This window comes from Blennius ocellaris, assembly GCF_963422515.1.
Source record: "Blennius ocellaris genome assembly, chromosome: 1".
Lineage (NCBI taxonomy): Eukaryota > Metazoa > Chordata > Actinopteri > Blenniiformes > Blenniidae > Blennius > Blennius ocellaris.
Window position 1 is genome coordinate 37,164,729 of NC_137650.1, and position 18,701 is coordinate 37,183,429.

Here is an 18,701-nt window from a genome sequence, read left to right on the forward strand (position 1 = left end):
ATACTCCCCAGACTAGAGCAGTACACAAGTACACACATGAATACTGTAATACTCCCCAGACTAGAGCAGTACACAAGTACACACGAATACTGTAATACTCCCCAGACTAGAGCAGTACACAAGTACACATGAATACTGTAATACTCCCCAGACTAGAGCAGTACACAAGCACACATGAATACTGTAATACTCCCCAGACTAGAGCAGTACACAAGTACACATGAATACTGTAATACTCCCCAGACTAGAGCAGTACACAAGTACACACATGAATACTGCAATACTCCCCAGACTAGAGCAGTACACAAGTACACATGAATACTGTAGTACTCCCCAGACTAGAGCAGTACACAAGTACACACATGAATACTGCAATACTCCCCAGACTAGAGCAGTACACAAGTACACACATGAATACTGCAATACTCCCCAGACTAGAGCAGTCCACAAGTACACACATGAATACTGCAATACTCCCCAGACTAGAGCAGTACACAAGTACACATGAATACTGCAATACTCCCCAGACTAGAGCAGTACACAAGCACACATTAATACTGTAATACTCCCCAGACTAGAGCAGTACACAAGTACACATGAATACTGTAATACTCCCCAGACTAGAGCAGTACACAAGTACACATGAATACTGCAATACTCCCCAGACTAGAGCAGTACACAAGTACACACATGAATACTGCAATACTCCCCAGACTAGAGCAGTCCACAAGTACACACATGAATACTGCAATACTCCCCAGACTAGAGCAGTACACAAGTACACATGAATACTGCAATACTCCCCAGACTAGAGCAGTACACAAGCACACATTAATACTGTAATACTCCCCAGACTAGAGCAGTACACAAGCACACATGAATACTGTAATACTCCCCAGACTAGAGCAGTACACAAGTACACACATGAATACTGTAATACTCCCCAGACTAGAGCAGTACACAAGTACACACGAATACTGTAATACTCCCCAGACTAGAGCAGTACACAAGTACACATGAATACTGTAATACTCCCCAGACTAGAGCAGTACACAAGCACACATGAATACTGTAATACTCCCCAGACTAGAGCAGTACACAAGTACACATGAATACTGTAATACTCCCCAGACTAGAGCAGTACACAAGTACACACATGAATACTGCAATACTCCCCAGACTAGAGCAGTACACAAGTACACATGAATACTGTAGTACTCCCCAGACTAGAGCAGTACACAAGTACACACATGAATACTGCAATACTCCCCAGACTAGAGCAGTACACAAGTACACACATGAATACTGCAATACTCCCCAGACTAGAGCAGTCCACAAGTACACACATGAATACTGTAGTACTCCCCAGACTAGAGCAGTACACAAGTACACATGAATACTGCAATACTCCCCAGACTAGAGCAGTACACAAGCACACATTAATACTGTAATACTCCCCAGACTAGAGCAGTACACAAGTACACACATGAATACTGTAATACTCCCCAGACTAGAGCAGTACACAAGTACACACGAATACTGTAATACTCCCCAGACTAGAGCAGTACACAAGTACACATGAATACTGTAATACTCCCCAGACTAGAGCAGTACACAAGTACACACATGAATACTGTAGTACTCCCCAGACTAGAGCAGTACACAAGTACACATGAATACTGTAATACTCCCCAGACTAGAGCAGTACACAAGTACACATGAATACTGTAATACTCCCCAGACTAGAGCAGTACACAAGCACACATGAATACTGTAATACTCCCCAGACTAGAGCAGTACACAAGTACACATGAATACTGTAATACTCCCCAGACTAGAGCAGTACACAAGTACACACATGAATACTGTAATACTCCCCAGACTAGAGCAGTACACAAGTACACATGAATACTGTAATACTCCCCAGACTAGAGCAGTACACAAGTACACACATGAATACTGTAATACTCCCCAGACTAGAGCAGTACACAAGTACACATGAATACTGTAATACTCCCCAGACTAGAGCAGTACACAAGTACACATGAATACTGTAATACTCCCCAGACTAGAGCAGTACACAAGTACACACATGAATACTGTAATACTCCCCAGACTAGAGCAGTACACAAGTACACATGAATACTGTAATACTCCCCAGACTAGAGCAGTACACAAGTACACATGAATACTGCAATACTCCCCAGACTAGAGCAGTACACAAGTACACACATGAATACTGCAATACTCCCCAGACTAGAGCAGTCCACAAGTACACACATGAATACTGTAGTACTCCCCAGACTAGAGCAGTACACAAGTACACATGAATACTGCAATACTCCCCAGACTAGAGCAGTACACAAGCACACATTAATACTGTAATACTCCCCAGACTAGAGCAGTACACAAGTACACACATGAATACTGTAATACTCCCCAGACTAGAGCAGTACACAAGTACACACATGAATACTGCAATACTCCCCAGACTAGAGCAGTACACAAGTACACATGAATACTGTAGTACTCCCCAGACTAGAGCAGTACACAAGTACACACATGAATACTGCAATACTCCCCAGACTAGAGCAGTCCACAAGTACACACATGAATACTGTAGTACTCCCCAGACTAGAGCAGTACACAAGTACACATGAATACTGCAATACTCCCCAGACTAGAGCAGTACACAAGCACACATTAATACTGTAATACTCCCCAGACTAGAGCAGTACACAAGTACACACATGAATACTGTAATACTCCCCAGACTAGAGCAGTACACAAGTACACACGAATACTGTAATACTCCCCAGACTAGAGCAGTACACAAGTACACATGAATACTGTAATACTCCCCAGACTAGAGCAGTACACAAGTACACACATGAATACTGTAGTACTCCCCAGACTAGAGCAGTACACAAGTACACATGAATACTGTAATACTCCCCAGACTAGAGCAGTACACAAGTACACATGAATACTGTAATACTCCCCAGACTAGAGCAGTACACAAGCACACATGAATACTGTAATACTCCCCAGACTAGAGCAGTACACAAGTACACATGAATACTGTAATACTCCCCAGACTAGAGCAGTACACAAGTACACACATGAATACTGTAATACTCCCCAGACTAGAGCAGTACACAAGTACACATGAATACTGTAATACTCCCCAGACTAGAGCAGTACACAAGTACACACATGAATACTGTAATACTCCCCAGACTAGAGCAGTACACAAGTACACATGAATACTGTAATACTCCCCAGACTAGAGCAGTACACAAGTACACATGAATACTGTAATACTCCCCAGACTAGAGCAGTACACAAGTACACACATGAATACTGTAATACTCCCCAGACTAGAGCAGTACACAAGTACACATGAATACTGTAATACTCCCCAGACTAGAGCAGTACACAAGTACACATGAATACTGCAATACTCCCCAGACTAGAGCAGTACACAAGTACACACATGAATACTGCAGTACTCCCCAGACTAGAGCAGTCCACAAGTACACACATGAATACTGTAGTACTCCCCAGACTAGAGCAGTACACAAGTACACATGAATACTGCAATACTCCCCAGACTAGAGCAGTACACAAGCACACATTAATACTGTAATACTCCCCAGACTAGAGCAGTACACAAGTACACACATGAATACTGTAATACTCCCCAGACTAGAGCAGTACACAAGTACACACGAATACTGTAATACTCCCCAGACTAGAGCAGTACACAAGTACACATGAATACTGTAATACTCCCCAGACTAGAGCAGTACACAAGTACACACATGAATACTGTAGTACTCCCCAGACTAGAGCAGTACACAAGTACACATGAATACTGTAATACTCCCCAGACTAGAGCAGTACACAAGTACACATGAATACTGTAATACTCCCCAGACTAGAGCAGTACACAAGCACACATGAATACTGTAATACTCCCCAGACTAGAGCAGTACACAAGTACACATGAATACTGTAATACTCCCCAGACTAGAGCAGTACACAAGTACACACATGAATACTGTAATACTCCCCAGACTAGAGCAGTACACAAGTACACATGAATACTGTAATACTCCCCAGACTAGAGCAGTACACAAGTACACATGAATACTGTAATACTCCCCAGACTAGAGCAGTACACAAGTACACATGAATACTGTAATACTCCCCAGACTAGAGCAGTACACAAGTACACATGAATACTGCAATACTCCCCAGACTAGAGCAGTACACAAGTACACATGAATACTGTAATACTCCCCAGACTAGAGCAGTACACAAGTACACATGAATACTGTAATACTCCCCAGACTAGAGCAGTACACAAGTACACATGAATACTGTAATACTCCCCAGACTAGAGCAGTACACAAGTACACATGAATACTGTAATACTCCCCAGACTAGAGCAGTACACAAGTACACATGAATACTGCAATACTCCCCAGACTAGAGCAGTACACAAGTACACATGAATACTGTAATACTCCCCAGACTAGAGCAGTACACAAGTACACATGAATACTGTAATACTCCCCAGACTAGAGCAGTACACAAGTACACATGAATACTGTAATACTCCCCAGACTAGAGCAGTACACAAGTACACATGAATACTGCAATACTCCCCAGACTAGAGCAGTACACAAGTACACATGAATACTGTAATACTCCCCAGACTAGAGCAGTACACAAGTACACATGAATACTGCAATACTCCCCAGACTAGAGCAGTACACAAGTACACACATGAATACTGTAATACTCCCCAGACTAGAGCAGTACACAAGTACACATGAATACTGTAATACTCCCCAGACTAGAGCAGTACACAAGTACACACATGAATACTGCAATACTCCCCAGACTAGAGCAGTACACAGAACAACACCCAAGAAGTACAAATGATCTATAAAGACACAATAAAGCAGTACAAACAATGTAAATGATACAAATACATGAATTGATGTGGGAACAATAAGAACTATGATTATTATCAGACATGGAAGAACAATAAACTTGTGGAACTTAAAAACGAAGTTGCATCGTGGAGTAAAAAGTAAATGATCACCAGAACTGCTTTCAATAGAGAAAAAGAGAGAAAAGAGTTTTCAGTCCAGGTTTCTTTTCTCCCCTGTCATTTAAAAGCTGCTCAGTGACGTCACAAGACGAGTCACTAGCATCAGGCTGCAAAACGACCACGAAGTGACAACGACTGGATGTGAAATGACTCAGACGGGCCAAAAACAACAGCCTCGAAACGACCTGGAGGTGTTTGTGTCTCCTGGGGGGGTGAGGGGGGGGGGGGGGGGGGCACGGGCCGCCTCCGCAACATCCGGGACTTTTTTGTCTTGTTTTTTGTTGTTTTCTTGAGTTTGGAGACATTCTGGGGTTGAATTCGCGGTTACGTCACAGCCTCAGGTCGCGCGGGCGGTGTGGGCGGAGGGCGGGGCTTGCGGTCAGGCTCGCCCCTGATTGGCTGTCCCGGGAGCCTCGGCCAGCCCGAGGGGTTTAAATAGCCAATCAGCTCGCTGAGCCGGAATGTGTAGCCGCTCCGGGAAGCCGCGGCCCTCTCTCGGTGGAAGACGCGTCCGAGTGACCGCCGCTCTCTGTCTTCTCCTCACGCGCCATGGAGGACTCGAGTAGTTGACGTTTCCTGCTGCAACCTTCTCTCTCTGACTTCGTTCCCGTCTGACCCCCGGCCTCCGACCCGCTCCTCCCGACCCAGCGACCGGCACCATGAAGTACATCATCGGCATCGGCGGGTGAGTCGCTCCCGCGGAATGAATGGCGGCCGATGCTAAGCTAACAGGCTAACAAGCTAACAGCCGCGCGCTGCACGTGGAGCGCAGCGGAGCGGCGAAGCTTCCGCTCGCGTCGCGGCTCCGTCTGGGCGTTTCTCCCCCCGGGCTCCACCTGGCAGTCCCACCTCCTCCTCCTCCACCAGGCAGTCCGTCCTCCTCCTCCACCTCCTCCACCTGGCAGTCCGTCCTCCTCCTCCACCTGGCAGTCCCTCCACCTCCTCCAGGCAGTCCGTCCACCTCCTCCACCTGGCAGTCCGTCCTCCTCCTCCACCTCCTCCACCTGGCAGTCCCTCCACCTCCTCCACCTCCTCCAGGCAGTCCGTCCTCCTCCTCCACCTCCTCCACCTGGCAGTCCGTCCACCTCCTCCTCCTCCACCAGGCAGTCCGTCCTCCTCCTCCACCTCCTCCACCTGGCAGTCCCTCCACCTCCTCCAGGCAGTCCGTCCTCCTCCTCCACCTCCTCCACCTGGCAGTCCGTCCACCTCCTCCTCCTCCACCAGGCAGTCCGTCCTCCTCCTCCACCTCCTCCACCTGGCAGTCCGTCCACCTCCTCCTCCACCTGGCAGTCCGTCCTCCTCCTCCTCCACCTCCTCCTCCACCTGGCAGTCCGTCCACCTCCTCCTCCTCCACCTGGCAGTCCGTCCACCTCCTCCTCCTCCACCTGGCAGTCCGTCCACCTCCTCCTCCTCCACCTGGCAGTCTGTCCACCTCCTCCTCCTCCACCAGTCCGTCCTCCTCCTCCACCTCCTCCACCTGGCAGTCCGTCCTCCACCACACACCGTCCTCCTCCTCCACCAGACACCGTCCTCCTCCTTCACCACACACCGTCCATCCTCCTCCTCCACCACACACCATGCTCCTCCACCTGGCAGTCCCTCTTCCTCCACCAGACATGTCAACAGCCCGCGAAGATGTGTTCTCTCCGGGGGGGGGGGTGTAGGGTAGGGTAAGGCAAGGCAGTGTAGGGTTAGGACCCAGCCTTTCCTCTGATCAGCCTCCAGAGCAGATTAATGAAGGTGTAATTGTCTCTAAAGGTGAGTTTCAGCAGAACCATGTGGGTCTCATGGTCCTTCGTTTTAATTTGAAATTCTCTGCCCCCGTGGGACTTGATCTCATGATCTCACTTCACAAAGTGTCCGTTTTAGTCTTTTTGTTTTAAAAATTCCTCCACTCTCCTTGTATAACATCTGGACACATGTGGGCTCCATACCTTCAGTCCCAGTAGGGTCATAGATCTAAGTACCGTAGAACATTGAGTTCCTGAACGAAAGGTTTTAAAGTGACGTTGTGCAGCAGCAGGATGTTGTTGTTGTTGACGTTGTGCAGCAGGACGTTGATGTTGTTGTTTCCTGCAGTGTGACCAACGGGGGGAAGACCACCCTCACGACCCAGCTGATCAGGAACCTGCCCAACTGCTGCGTGGTCCACCAGGACGACTTCTTCAAGGTAAGGCAGAGGGTAGGGCTGGTAAGGCGAGCAAGGCTCGTTGACACTTGGAGTGCAGCTCTGGAACTTCTCATCCTTCATTTCAGCCTCAAGACCAGATTGAAGTGGGAGAAGACGGCTTCAAGCAGTACGATGGTAAGAGTGTGTGTGTGTGTGTGTGTGTGTGTGTGTGTGTGTGTGTGTGTGTGTGTGTGTGTGTGTGTGTGTGTGTTCTCATTGTTTGAATAATCTGCAACATAACCAGCGGCTGTTTTCTAAATCAGTGTTTCTTATTTCCTCCCGCTCTGTGTCCCCCCCCTCCCCCTCCACCCGTCCCTCCCCCTCCACCCGTCCCGTCTCTCCCCCCCCTCCCCCAGTCATCACGGCCCTGGACATGGACTCCATGATGAGCACCATCTACGCCTGGCTGGAGAACCCGGTGAAGTTTGAGAAGTCCCACGGCGTCAACAACAGCCTGGACCGGGACATTGTCCCCCAGCGTGAGGACGAGGACGAGGAGGAGACCCACATCCTCATCGTGGAGGGCTTCCTGCTCTACACCTACCAGTAGGACGGCAGGGACACCGAGGACCCCACCCTGACCCCCCAGGGTAGAACTAACCCTCCGTCTCTGTCCAGACCCCTGATCGACGTGCTGAACCAGCGCTTCTTCATTTCCATCCCCTACGAGGAGTGCAAGAGGAGGAGGTGGTGAGTGAGTGTGTGTGTGACGGAGTGTGTGTGTGTGTGTGTGTGTGTGTGACTGGGTGTGTAACGGTGTGTGTGTGTGTGTGTGTCAGCTCCAGGAACTACACGGTCCCAGACCCCCCCGGCCTGTTCGAGGGTCACGTCTGGCCCATGTACCTGCAGCACAAGAACCTCATGGAGGAATCGTGTGTCGACGTCGGTGAGTGTCGGTTCTAATCCCACGTTGCTCCACGAGCAAGTTGCTGAAGTTGCTCTGGTCGTTGCAGTGCAACTGGATGGAACCAAGTCAAAGGAGCAACTGTTCAACTTTGTCTACGGGGACATTCTGAACCACGTCCAGGAGGCGTCCTAACAGGTAGAGCCCTTACTAATGGGGGTAGAGCCCTTCCTAACGGGGGGGTAGAGCCCTTCCCAACGGGGGTAGAGCCCTTCCCGACGGGGGGTAGAGCCCTTCCCGACGGGGGGTAGAGCCCTTCCCGACGGGGGTAGAGCCCTTCCCGACGGGGGGTAGAGCCCTTACTAACGGGGGTAGAGCCCTTCCCGACGGGGGGTAGAGCCCTTCCCGACGGGGGTAGAGCCCTTCCCGACGGGGGGTAGAGCCCTTACTAACGGGGGTAGAGCCCTTCCCGACGGGGGGTAGAGCCCTTCCTAACGGGGGGGTAGAGCCCTTCCCAACGGGGGTAGAGCCCTTCCCGACGGGGGGTAGAGCCCTTCCCGACGGGGGTAGAGCCCTTACTAACGGGGGGTAGAGCCCTTACTGACGGGGGGTAGAGCCCTTCCCGACGGGGGTAGAGCCCTTCCCGACGGGGGTAGAGCCCTTACTAACGGGGGGTAGAGCCCTTACTAACGGGGGGTAGAGCCCTTACTAACGGGGGGTAGAGCCCTTACTGACGGGGGGTAGAGCCCTTACTGACGGGGGGTAGAGCCCTTACTAGCGGGGGTAGAGCCCTTACTAGCGGGGGTAGAGCCCTTCCTAACGGGGGGGTAGAGCCCTTCCTAACGGGGGGGTAGAGCCCTTACTAACGGGGGGTAGAGCCCTTACTAGCGGGGGTAGAGCCCTTCCTAACGGGGGGGTAGAGCCCTTCCTAACGGGGGGGTAGAGCCCTTACTAGCGGGGGGTAGAGCCCTTACTAACGGGGGGTAGAGCCCTTACTAACGGGGGGTAGAGCCCTTACTAACGGGGGTAGACCTGTGTGAAACTCAGCAGGTGTTTCTCTGCCGCAGGTCATGCGGTCGCCATGCGGTCGTCCAGAAGAACCTCGTCCTCCTCAAGTCTCCGCCTGGCAGCTCCTTCAGGCTGCTACGATTCTTTTTTAATTTTCTAAATGTTCCAACTGGCACATTTGATGCTGCCATGATTTTATATCTGCATATTTATTTGTTACATCGGAACTCCAAGAGTTGAAGCTTCAGTCAATAAACGATCCTCCTGACCACCTCGTCCTGTCCTTCTTCAGAGACTCTGTCTGTCTCACTGGTCTGTCCTCTAGAAGACTGTCTGTCCTCCAGACCCAACCAATGTTGACACTTGCACTGTGGGGGGGGGGTGATAATAAAGACATCACTGAGTGGACTTGGTCTGTGGGAATCAGCTAGTAAGTCTCCATCAACCATCCTTCAGTAAAGCCCCTGGTACGTCTGTTCAAAACTTCTGTCTTCACCTTTCCCTTCCAAAACAAACTCGTCTGGTAACCCAGAGAATCCCGTCATTTTTCAAAATAAAAGATTGTTCAGACTCAGATAATAAATACACGTCATGGAGATGAAGACCTGAGTCATCAGGTGAAATGTGTCTGAAGTTCACAACTTATCTGAGTCCAGACGCCGCCTGGCGTTCCTCCGTCACGTGACCCTGGCGTTCCTCCGTCACGTGACCTTGGCGTTCCTCCGCCACGTGACCTTGGCGTTCCTCCGCCACGTGACCTTGGCGTTCCTCCGCCACGTGACCTTGGCGTTCCTCCGCCACGTGACCTTGGCGTTCCTCCGTCACGTGACTTTCCAGGACGGCTGACGGAGCAGAAGTTGACCTGGTGGAGGAGAAACCTCTTGACCTCCGTCTGACACTTTCCAGGTTGTAGAAAATGAAAGTAGAAAGTAGAATGACTGAACCTTCATGAAGCCAGAGTTTCTATAAAGAACCACTTTTATCAATAAACCACATTTTCACTTCTAGTGTTAAACTGGAAGTATTTGGGTTAAAAGCTGGGATGTTTTGATATGGAATGTTTCTACGGTCTCCAGTTTCAAATTGTCCACTGGTATATTTTCATTTGTCAAATGAATCTTTATTGAGGCGCCGTCTCAGCAGACAGACGATCAAATACAATCTTAAGTCCTTAAAAACTTCACACTACTTTCCTTTGGCTTCATTAAAACCTTCAGAATGTCCTAGTTTACACCTTTAATCCATTATTGTGACACTAATACATTATTGTGACACCTTTAATCCATTATTGTGACACTAATCCCTTATTGTGACACTAATCCATTATTGTGACACCTTTAATCCATTATTGTGACACTAATACATTATTGTGACACCTTTAATCCCTTATTGTGACACCTTTAATCCATTATTGTGACACCTTTAATCCATTATTGTGACACCTTTAATCCATTATTGTGACACCTTTAATCCATTATTGTGACACCTTTAATCCATTATTGTGACAGCAGCACATAGAAAAGTGTTCAGACGAGCTTGAACTCTGTTAAAAATCTGACAAAGATCAAATAAACTTCCTGCATCAAGTTTTCTTCTATCAAACATTTTGACCTTCGTGACGTTTGACATTCAAACACCTTGTTTACTGGCACAAGACATGAAGATACAACTGAACAGTCCTGCAGTGGAAGAACACCACCCTCCAGTGGAGGAGGTGGGGGCACACCACCCTCACCCTGCTCCTCCCACTGACATCTTAACAATGGATCCCATCCCGCTCTACATGTTGTACATCTACCTGCTGGTTATTACATCACTGACTTCTACATGTTGTACATCTACCTGCTGGTTATTACATCACTGACTTCTACATGTTGTACATCTACCTGCTGGTTATTACATCACTGACTTCTACATGTTGTACATCTACCTGCTGGTTATTACATCACTGACTTCTACATGCTGTACATCTACCTGCTGGTTATTACATCACTGACTTCTACATGTTGTACATCTACCTGCTGGTTATTACATCACTGACTTCTACATGTTGTACATCTACCTGCTGGTTATTACATCACTGACTTCTACATGTTGTACATCTACCTGCTGGTTATTACATCACTGACTTCTACATGTTGTACATCTACCTGCTGGTTATTACATCACTGACTTCTACATGTTGTACATCTACCTGCTGGTTATTACATCACTGACTTCTACATGCTGTACATCTACCTGCTGGTTATTACATCACTGACTTCTACATGTTGTACATCTACCTGCTGGTTATTACATCACTGACTTCTACATGTTGTACATCTACCTGCTGGTTATTACATCACTGACTTCTACATGTTGTACATCTACCTGCTGGTTATTACATCACTGACTTCTACATGTTGTACATCTACCTGCTGGTTATTACATCACTGACTTCTACATGTTGTACATCTACCTGCTGGTTATTACATCACTGACTTCTACATGCTGTACATCTACCTGCTGGTTATTACATCACTGACTTCTACATGTTGTACATCTACCTGCTGGTTATTACATCACTGAGTTCTACATGATGTACATCTACCTGCTGGTTATTACATCACTGACTTCTACATGTTGTACATCTACCTGCTGGTTATTACATCACTGACTTCTACATGATGTACATCTACCTGCTGGTTATTACATCACTGACTTCTACATGATGTACATCTACCTGCTGGTTATTACATCACTGACTTCTACATGTTGTACTTCTACCTGCTGGTTATTACATCACTGACTTCTACATGTTGTACATCTACCTGCTGGTTATTACATCACTGACTTCTACATGTTGTACATCTACCTGCTGGTTATTACATCACTGACTTCTACATGTTGTACATCTACCTGCTGGTTATTACATCACTGACTTCTACATGTTGTACTTCTACCTGCTGGTTATTACATCACTGACTTCTACATGTTGTACATCTACCTGCTGGTTATTACATCACTGACTTCTACATGTTGTACATCTACCTGCTGGTTATTACATCACTGACTTCTACATGTTGTACATCTACCTGCTGGTTATTACATCACTGAGTTCTACATGTTGTACATCTACCTGCTGGTAGAAAAGTTGAGAACAACAGGTGAGGTTGAAGTGGTTGTACTTAGGAAGAGTAATTAGAGTATTTAATAGTGGAGTTTAGTGACGACACAGGAAACGTCTCCTGACGGCCTCCAGACTCCAGACGACAACAAACACTGCACTTTCCTCCTCCACCCTCCACCCTCCACCCTCCACCCTCCACCCCGCCTGCAGGACGCCTCCTTCTGGAATCTGTTGGTGTACGAGAGAGAGAGAGAGGGAGGGAGGGAGGGAGGGAGATGGAGAGAGAGTGTCAACATGCTTTTCTGTCTGCACGAGTGTGTGTGTGTGTGTGTGTGTGTGTGGGCTGGTTGCAGTGCGTCAGGAGGAAACAACCGACTGCGGTTTAGTCAAACGGCACATAAACAAGTCTATAAGTGGTCCGTCTGCAGGGTTCAGGTCTGGATCTCCACCTCACAGGTCAGACAGGAAACCACCAGGAGGAGGAGGAGGAGGTGGAGGAGGTGGAGTGTCTCAGCACCGTCTTTGTTTCACTCACAGCTTCTCCTTGAATTAATTCCCAGCCGGAGAAAACAACCAGAAGTGGGTTGACTGAACCTCTGGATACCAGTTGTTGCTGCTTTGCTGCGTTGCTACGTTGCTGCTTTGCTGCTTTGCTGCGTTGCTGCTTTGCTGCGTTGCTGCTTTGCTGCGTTGCTGTGTTACTGCTTTGATGCTTTATTACATTGCTGCTTTGATGCGTTGCTGCTTTGATGCGTTGCTGTGTTGCTGCTTTGCTACGTTGCTGCTTTGCTGCGTTGCTGCGTTGCTGCATTGCTGCGTTGCTGCAGCCGCCGAGCCGTGAAGCCCAACATCCGGGCCACAAAGCTTCAGTCACAGTTGTTGTTGTTCAGGACTCATTTTAAAGACGGAGCAGCCGAGGTTCCTGCTGCTCCTGCAGGGCGGAACGTTCCGTCTGTGTTCAGGACGGAACATTCCATCTGTGTTCAGGATGTTCAGGACGGAACGTTCTGTCTGTGTTCAGGACAGAACGTTCAGGATGTTCAGGACAGAACGTTCCGTCTGTGTTCAAGATGTTCAGGACAGAACGTTCAGGATGTTCAGGACAGAACGTTCCGTCTGTGTTCAGGATGTTCAGGACGGAATGTTCTGTCTGTGTTCAGGACGGAACGTTCCGTCTGTGTTCAGGATATTCAGGACGGAACGTTCCGTCTGTGTTCAGGACGTTCAGGACAGAACGTTCCGTCTGTGTTCAGGACGTTCAGGACAGAACGTTCCGTCTGTGTTCAGGACGTTCAGGACAGAACGTTCCGTCTGTGTTCAGGACGTTCAGGACAGAATGTTCCGTCTGTGTTCAGGATGTTCAGGACAGAACGTTCCGTCTGTGTTCAGGATGTTCAGGACAGAACGTTCCGTCTGTGTTCAGGACAGAACGTTCCGTCTGTGTTCAGGATGTTCAGGACAGAACGTTCCGTCTGTGTTCATGATGTTCAGGACGGAATGTTCTTTCTGTGTTCAGGACGGAACGTTCCATCTGTGTTCAGGATATTCAGGACGGAACGTTCCATCTGTGTTCAGGATGTTCAGGACAGAACGTTCCGTCTGTGTTCAGGATGTTCAGGACAGAACGTTCCGTCTGTGTTCATGATGTTCAGGACGGAATGTTCTTTCTGTGTTCAGGACGGAACGTTCCATCTGTGTTCAGGATGTTCAGGACAGAACGTTCCGTCTGTGTTCAGGATGTTCAGGACAGAACGTTCCGTCTGTGTTCAGGATGTTCAGGACAGAACGTTCCGTCTGTGTTCAGGATGTTCAGGACAGAACGTTCCGTCTGTGTTCAGGATGTTCAGGACAGAACGTTCCGTCTGTGTTCAGGATGTTCAGGACAGAACGTTCCGTCTGTGTTCAGGATGTTCAGGACAGAACGTTCCGTCTGTGTTCAGGATGTTCAGGACAGAACGTTCCGTCTGTGTTCAGGATGTTCAGGACAGAACGTTCCGTCTGTGTTCAGGATGTTCAGGACAGAACGTTCCGTCTGTGTTCAGGATGTTCAGGACAGAACGTTCCGTCTGTGTTCAGGACGACTCAACAAGACGCAGTGGAGCGAAGACGTCCTCACAGAAGTCACAGTGAAGGACGACTGTTTGCTGCAAGACGAGTCGCAGCAGCACAACGTTGTGGTCCAGCAGGGACGCTGTGACACCAGCAGAACCTTCAGGACATTCAGAACCTTCAGGACCTTCAGGACATTCAGAACCTTCAGGACATTCAGAACCTTCAGAACCTTCAGGACCTTCAGAACCTTCAGGACCTTCAGAACCTTCAGAACATTCAGGACCTTCAGGACCTTCAGAACCTTCAGGACCTTCAGAACCTTCAGAACCTTCAGAACCTTCAGGACCTTCAGGACCTTCAGAACCTTCAGAACAGGACGGGGTCGTTGCATCACATGTCTAGAAACGACTCCCCCACTCTTTATGTGTTTATGTTGGAAACGTGCAGCATTACATGATTAAATAACGTTTCTAGAACCAAAAGCAGGAATAAAACACAACAAACAGATCTAATGTGTCTAGAACAGGTTCTGTGTGTGAAAAGCTGAAATGTTTCTTGTTTCAAAGTTTTCATTTCATTAGTTTGATCAAAGTCAGCAGACAGGAAGTGGAAGAGCAGGTCTGACTCCTGGACGACTGTTTGAGCAGAACGTCCAGCAGAGAACCTGAAGGAAGAACCTTAACTGATCTGAGGAAGGAGCTGCTGGTCATGTCGGCCTGGACGTCAACAACAACAACAACAACAACAACAACAACAACAACAACACCAACGTCACCACGGATTGTTTGAATGGAACGTTTTGACAGATTGTCAGAAAAAAGCCTCTGCTGTTGAACAGAAACCTAGAACCACATTCAGACCTAGAACCACATTCAGACCTAGAACCACATTCAGACTATGAGATGTTGAGAATCTCCAGCGGAACCAAGAGAAACTATCATGAACAAACTGTAGTTCTAGAACTATAAAGTTCCTTCCCACCAGATATGAAGTTAAATCAGAGTTTTAAAGTCGTCACACGTTAAACTGTGAAGTTTGACTTTCTGCTGCAGCGACTGATTCACAGAGTCACAGAACCAAACGACTGATGAGTCACAGAACCCAGCGACTGATGAGTCACAGAACCCAGCGACTGATGTTCCACTGCTGCAGACCAGATTACCGTTACGTAACCCTGCCGGGAGGAACCGCGACACCACGGAGACCTGCTTTACACAACCACGGGTCCAGGACCACGGGTCCAGAGCCACGGGTCCAGAGCCACGGGTCCAGAGCCAGAGATCCAGAACCACGGGTCCAGAACCACAGATCCAGAACCCCGGGTCCAGAGCCATAGATCCAGAACCACGGGTCCAGGACAACAGGTCTATGACGAGGGTGGGGGGGTAGTATGGGAGGGGCGCTGCCAGCCGGACCGCAGCCTCCTCCCCACCCTACCGTGTGAGTCAGTGTTGACTTGGACAGGAAGTGGTCCAGACTCCCACTGCTTGTGGTTCGGGTGGTTTTGGTGACGGTTCTATTTTCCCTGACGGCCAAGTTTCTAAAAGTGGAGACGAGCTAAAACCAAAAGCTTTAGAGGAAGAGGGCCCAGCCCGAGAAACCACTGGCGCTCCGACACCCCCCCCCCCCCCCCCCCCCCCATCTGGAGGAACTGAGCCCCGTCCAGTCAAACACCCAGGAACCAGGAGCAGAACCTGAAGGAACCAAACACAACAACACCAGAGTCCAGAATTAACCCAATAACAGCCGGTTAAACCCGTTAGAAGAGGAGGGGCCGGGGGGGGCTGGGGGTCATGAGGGGCCGGGGGGGGCTGGGGGTCATGAGGGGCCCCCTGGTGTCATCAGAAAGAACTGCATGCAAAGTACGTCATTGATTCTTTAAGATTATCGACTTTTTCTGTGACTAAAACTTCCTTTGATATAGAAAATAATTACTGTGTAACAGTACCAGTGTGTACTTAGTGTCGCTCGCCCCTCTCTCACCATGCAGTGTGTATTACATTAGTGTAGCTCGCCCCTCTCTCACCATGCAGTGTGTATTACATTAGTGTCGCTCGCCCCTCTCTCACCATGCAGTGTGTATTACATTAGTGTAGCTCGCCCCTCTCTCACCATGCAGTGTGTATTACATTAGTGTCGCTCGCCCCTCTCTCACCATGCAGTGTGTATTACATTAGTGTCGCTCGCCCCTCTCTCACCATGCAGTGTGTATTACATTAGTGTCGCTCGCCCCTCTCTCACCATGCAGTGTGTATTACATTAGTGTCGCTCGCCCCTCTCTCACCACGCAGTGTGTATTACATTAGTGTCGCTCGCCCCTCTCTCACCACGCAGTGTGTATTACATTAGTGTCGCTCGCCCCTCTCTCACCACGCAGTGTGTATTACATTAGTGTCGCTCGCCCCTCTCTCACCATGCAGTGTGTATTACATTAGTGTCGCTCGCCCCTCTCTCACCACGCAGTGTGTATTACATTAGTGTTGCTCGCCCCTCTCTCACCACGCAGTGTGTATTGCATTAGTGTAGCTCGCCCCTCTCTCACCACGCAGTGTGTATTGCATTAGTGTCGCTCGCCCCTCTCTCACCATGCAGTGTGTATTACATTAGTGTCGCTCGCCCCTCTCTCACCATGCAGTGTGTATTACATTAGTGTCGCTCGCCCCTCTCTCACCACGCAGTGTGTATTACATTAGTGTCGCTCGCCCCTCTCTCACCACGCAGTGTGTATTACATTAGTGTCGCTCGCCCCTCTCTCACCACGCAGTGTGTATTACATTAGTGTCGCTCGCCCCCTCTCTCACCACGCAGTGTGTATTACATTAGTGTCGCTCGCCCCTCTCTCACCACGCAGTGTGTATTACATTAGTGTCGCTCGCCCCTCTCTCACCATGCAGTGTGTATTACATTAGTGTCGCTCGCCCCTCTCTCACCACGCAGTGTGTATTACATTAGTGTTGCTCGCCCCTCTCTCACCACGCAGTGTGTATTGCATTAGTGTCGCTCGCCCCTCTCTCACCACGCAGTGTGTATTGCATTAGTGTCGCTCGCCCCTCTCTCACCACGCAGTGTGTATTACATTAGTGTCGCTCGCCCCTCTCTCACCATGCAGTGTGTATTACATTAGTGTCGCTCGCCCCTCTCTCACCACGCAGTGTGTGTTACATTAGTGTCGCTCGCCCCTCTCTCACCACGCAGTGTGTATTACATTAGTGTCGCTCGCCCCTCTCTCACCACGCAGTGTGTGTTACATTAGTGTCGCTCGCCCCTCTCTCACCACGCAGTGTGTATTACATTAGTGTTGCTCGCCCCTCTCTCACCACGCAGTGTGTATTGCATTAGTGTAGCTCGCCCCTCTCTCACCACGCAGTGTGTATTGCATTAGTGTAGCTCGCCCCTCTCTCACCATGCAGTGTGTATTACATTAGTGTCGCTCGCCCCTCTCTCACCATGCAGTGTGTATTACATTAGTGTCGCTCGCCCCTCTCTCACCACGCAGTGTGTGTTACATTAGTGTCGCTCGCCCCTCTCTCACCACGCAGTGTGTATTACATTAGTGTCGCTCGCCCCTCTCTCACCACACAGTGTGTGTTACATTAGTGTCGCTCGCCCCTCTCTCACCACGCAGTGTGTATTACATTAGTGTCGCTCGCCCCTCTCTCACCACGCAGTGTGTGTTACATTAGTGTTGCTCGCCCCTCTCTCACCATGCAGTGTGTATTACATTAGTGTAGCTCGCCCCTCTCTCACCATGTAGTGTGTATTGCATTAGTGTCGCTCGCCCCTCTCTCACCATGCAGTGTGTACTTCATTAGTGTAGCTCGCCCCCCTCTCTCCATGCAGTGTGTATTACATTAGTGTAGCTCGCCCCCCTCTCTCCATGCAGTGTGTATTACATTAGTGTAGCTCGCCCCTATCTCACCATGCAGTGTGTATGACATTAGTGTAGCTCGTCCCTCTCTCACCACGCAGTCTGTATGACATTAGTGTAGCTCGCCCCCCTCTCTCACCATGCAGTGTGTATTACATTAGTGTCGCTCGCCCCCCTCTCTCCATGCAGTGTGTATTACATTAGTGTCGCTCGCCCCTCTCTCACCACGCAGTGTGTGTTACATTACTGTCGCTCGCCCCTCTCTCACCACGCAGTGTGTATTACATTAGTGTCGCTCGCCCCTCTCTCACCACGCAGTGTGTGTTACATTAGTGTTGCTCGCCCCTCTCTCACCATGCAGTGTGTATTACATTAGTGTAGCTCGCCCCCCTCTCTCCATGCAGTGTGTATTACATTAGTGTCGCTCGACCCTCTCTCACCACGCAGTGTGTATTACATTAGTGTCGCTCGCCCCTCTCTCACCACGCAGTGTGTGTTACATTAGTGTCGCTCGCCCCTCTCTCA

The 18,701-nt window shown here is 49.1% G+C and overlaps 1 protein-coding gene across 1 annotated transcript; it reads left to right on the plus strand.

Annotated features, from left to right (window-relative positions):
• Positions 1 to 5,582: 5,582 nt before the first annotated feature.
• On the plus strand, positions 5,583 to 9,415 carry mibp2 (muscle-specific beta 1 integrin binding protein 2). Its single transcript, XM_080504932.1, has 8 exons — positions 5,583 to 5,810; positions 7,205 to 7,295; positions 7,382 to 7,430; positions 7,652 to 7,841; positions 7,914 to 7,985; positions 8,075 to 8,181; positions 8,249 to 8,337; positions 9,207 to 9,415. The coding sequence occupies exons 1-7, from the start codon at positions 5,785 to 5,787 to the stop codon at positions 8,332 to 8,334; spliced, it is 621 nt and encodes a 206-aa protein (XP_080361058.1). The 5' UTR covers positions 5,583 to 5,784; the 3' UTR covers positions 8,335 to 8,337; positions 9,207 to 9,415.
• The last annotated feature ends 9,286 nt before the right edge of the window (positions 9,416 to 18,701 follow it).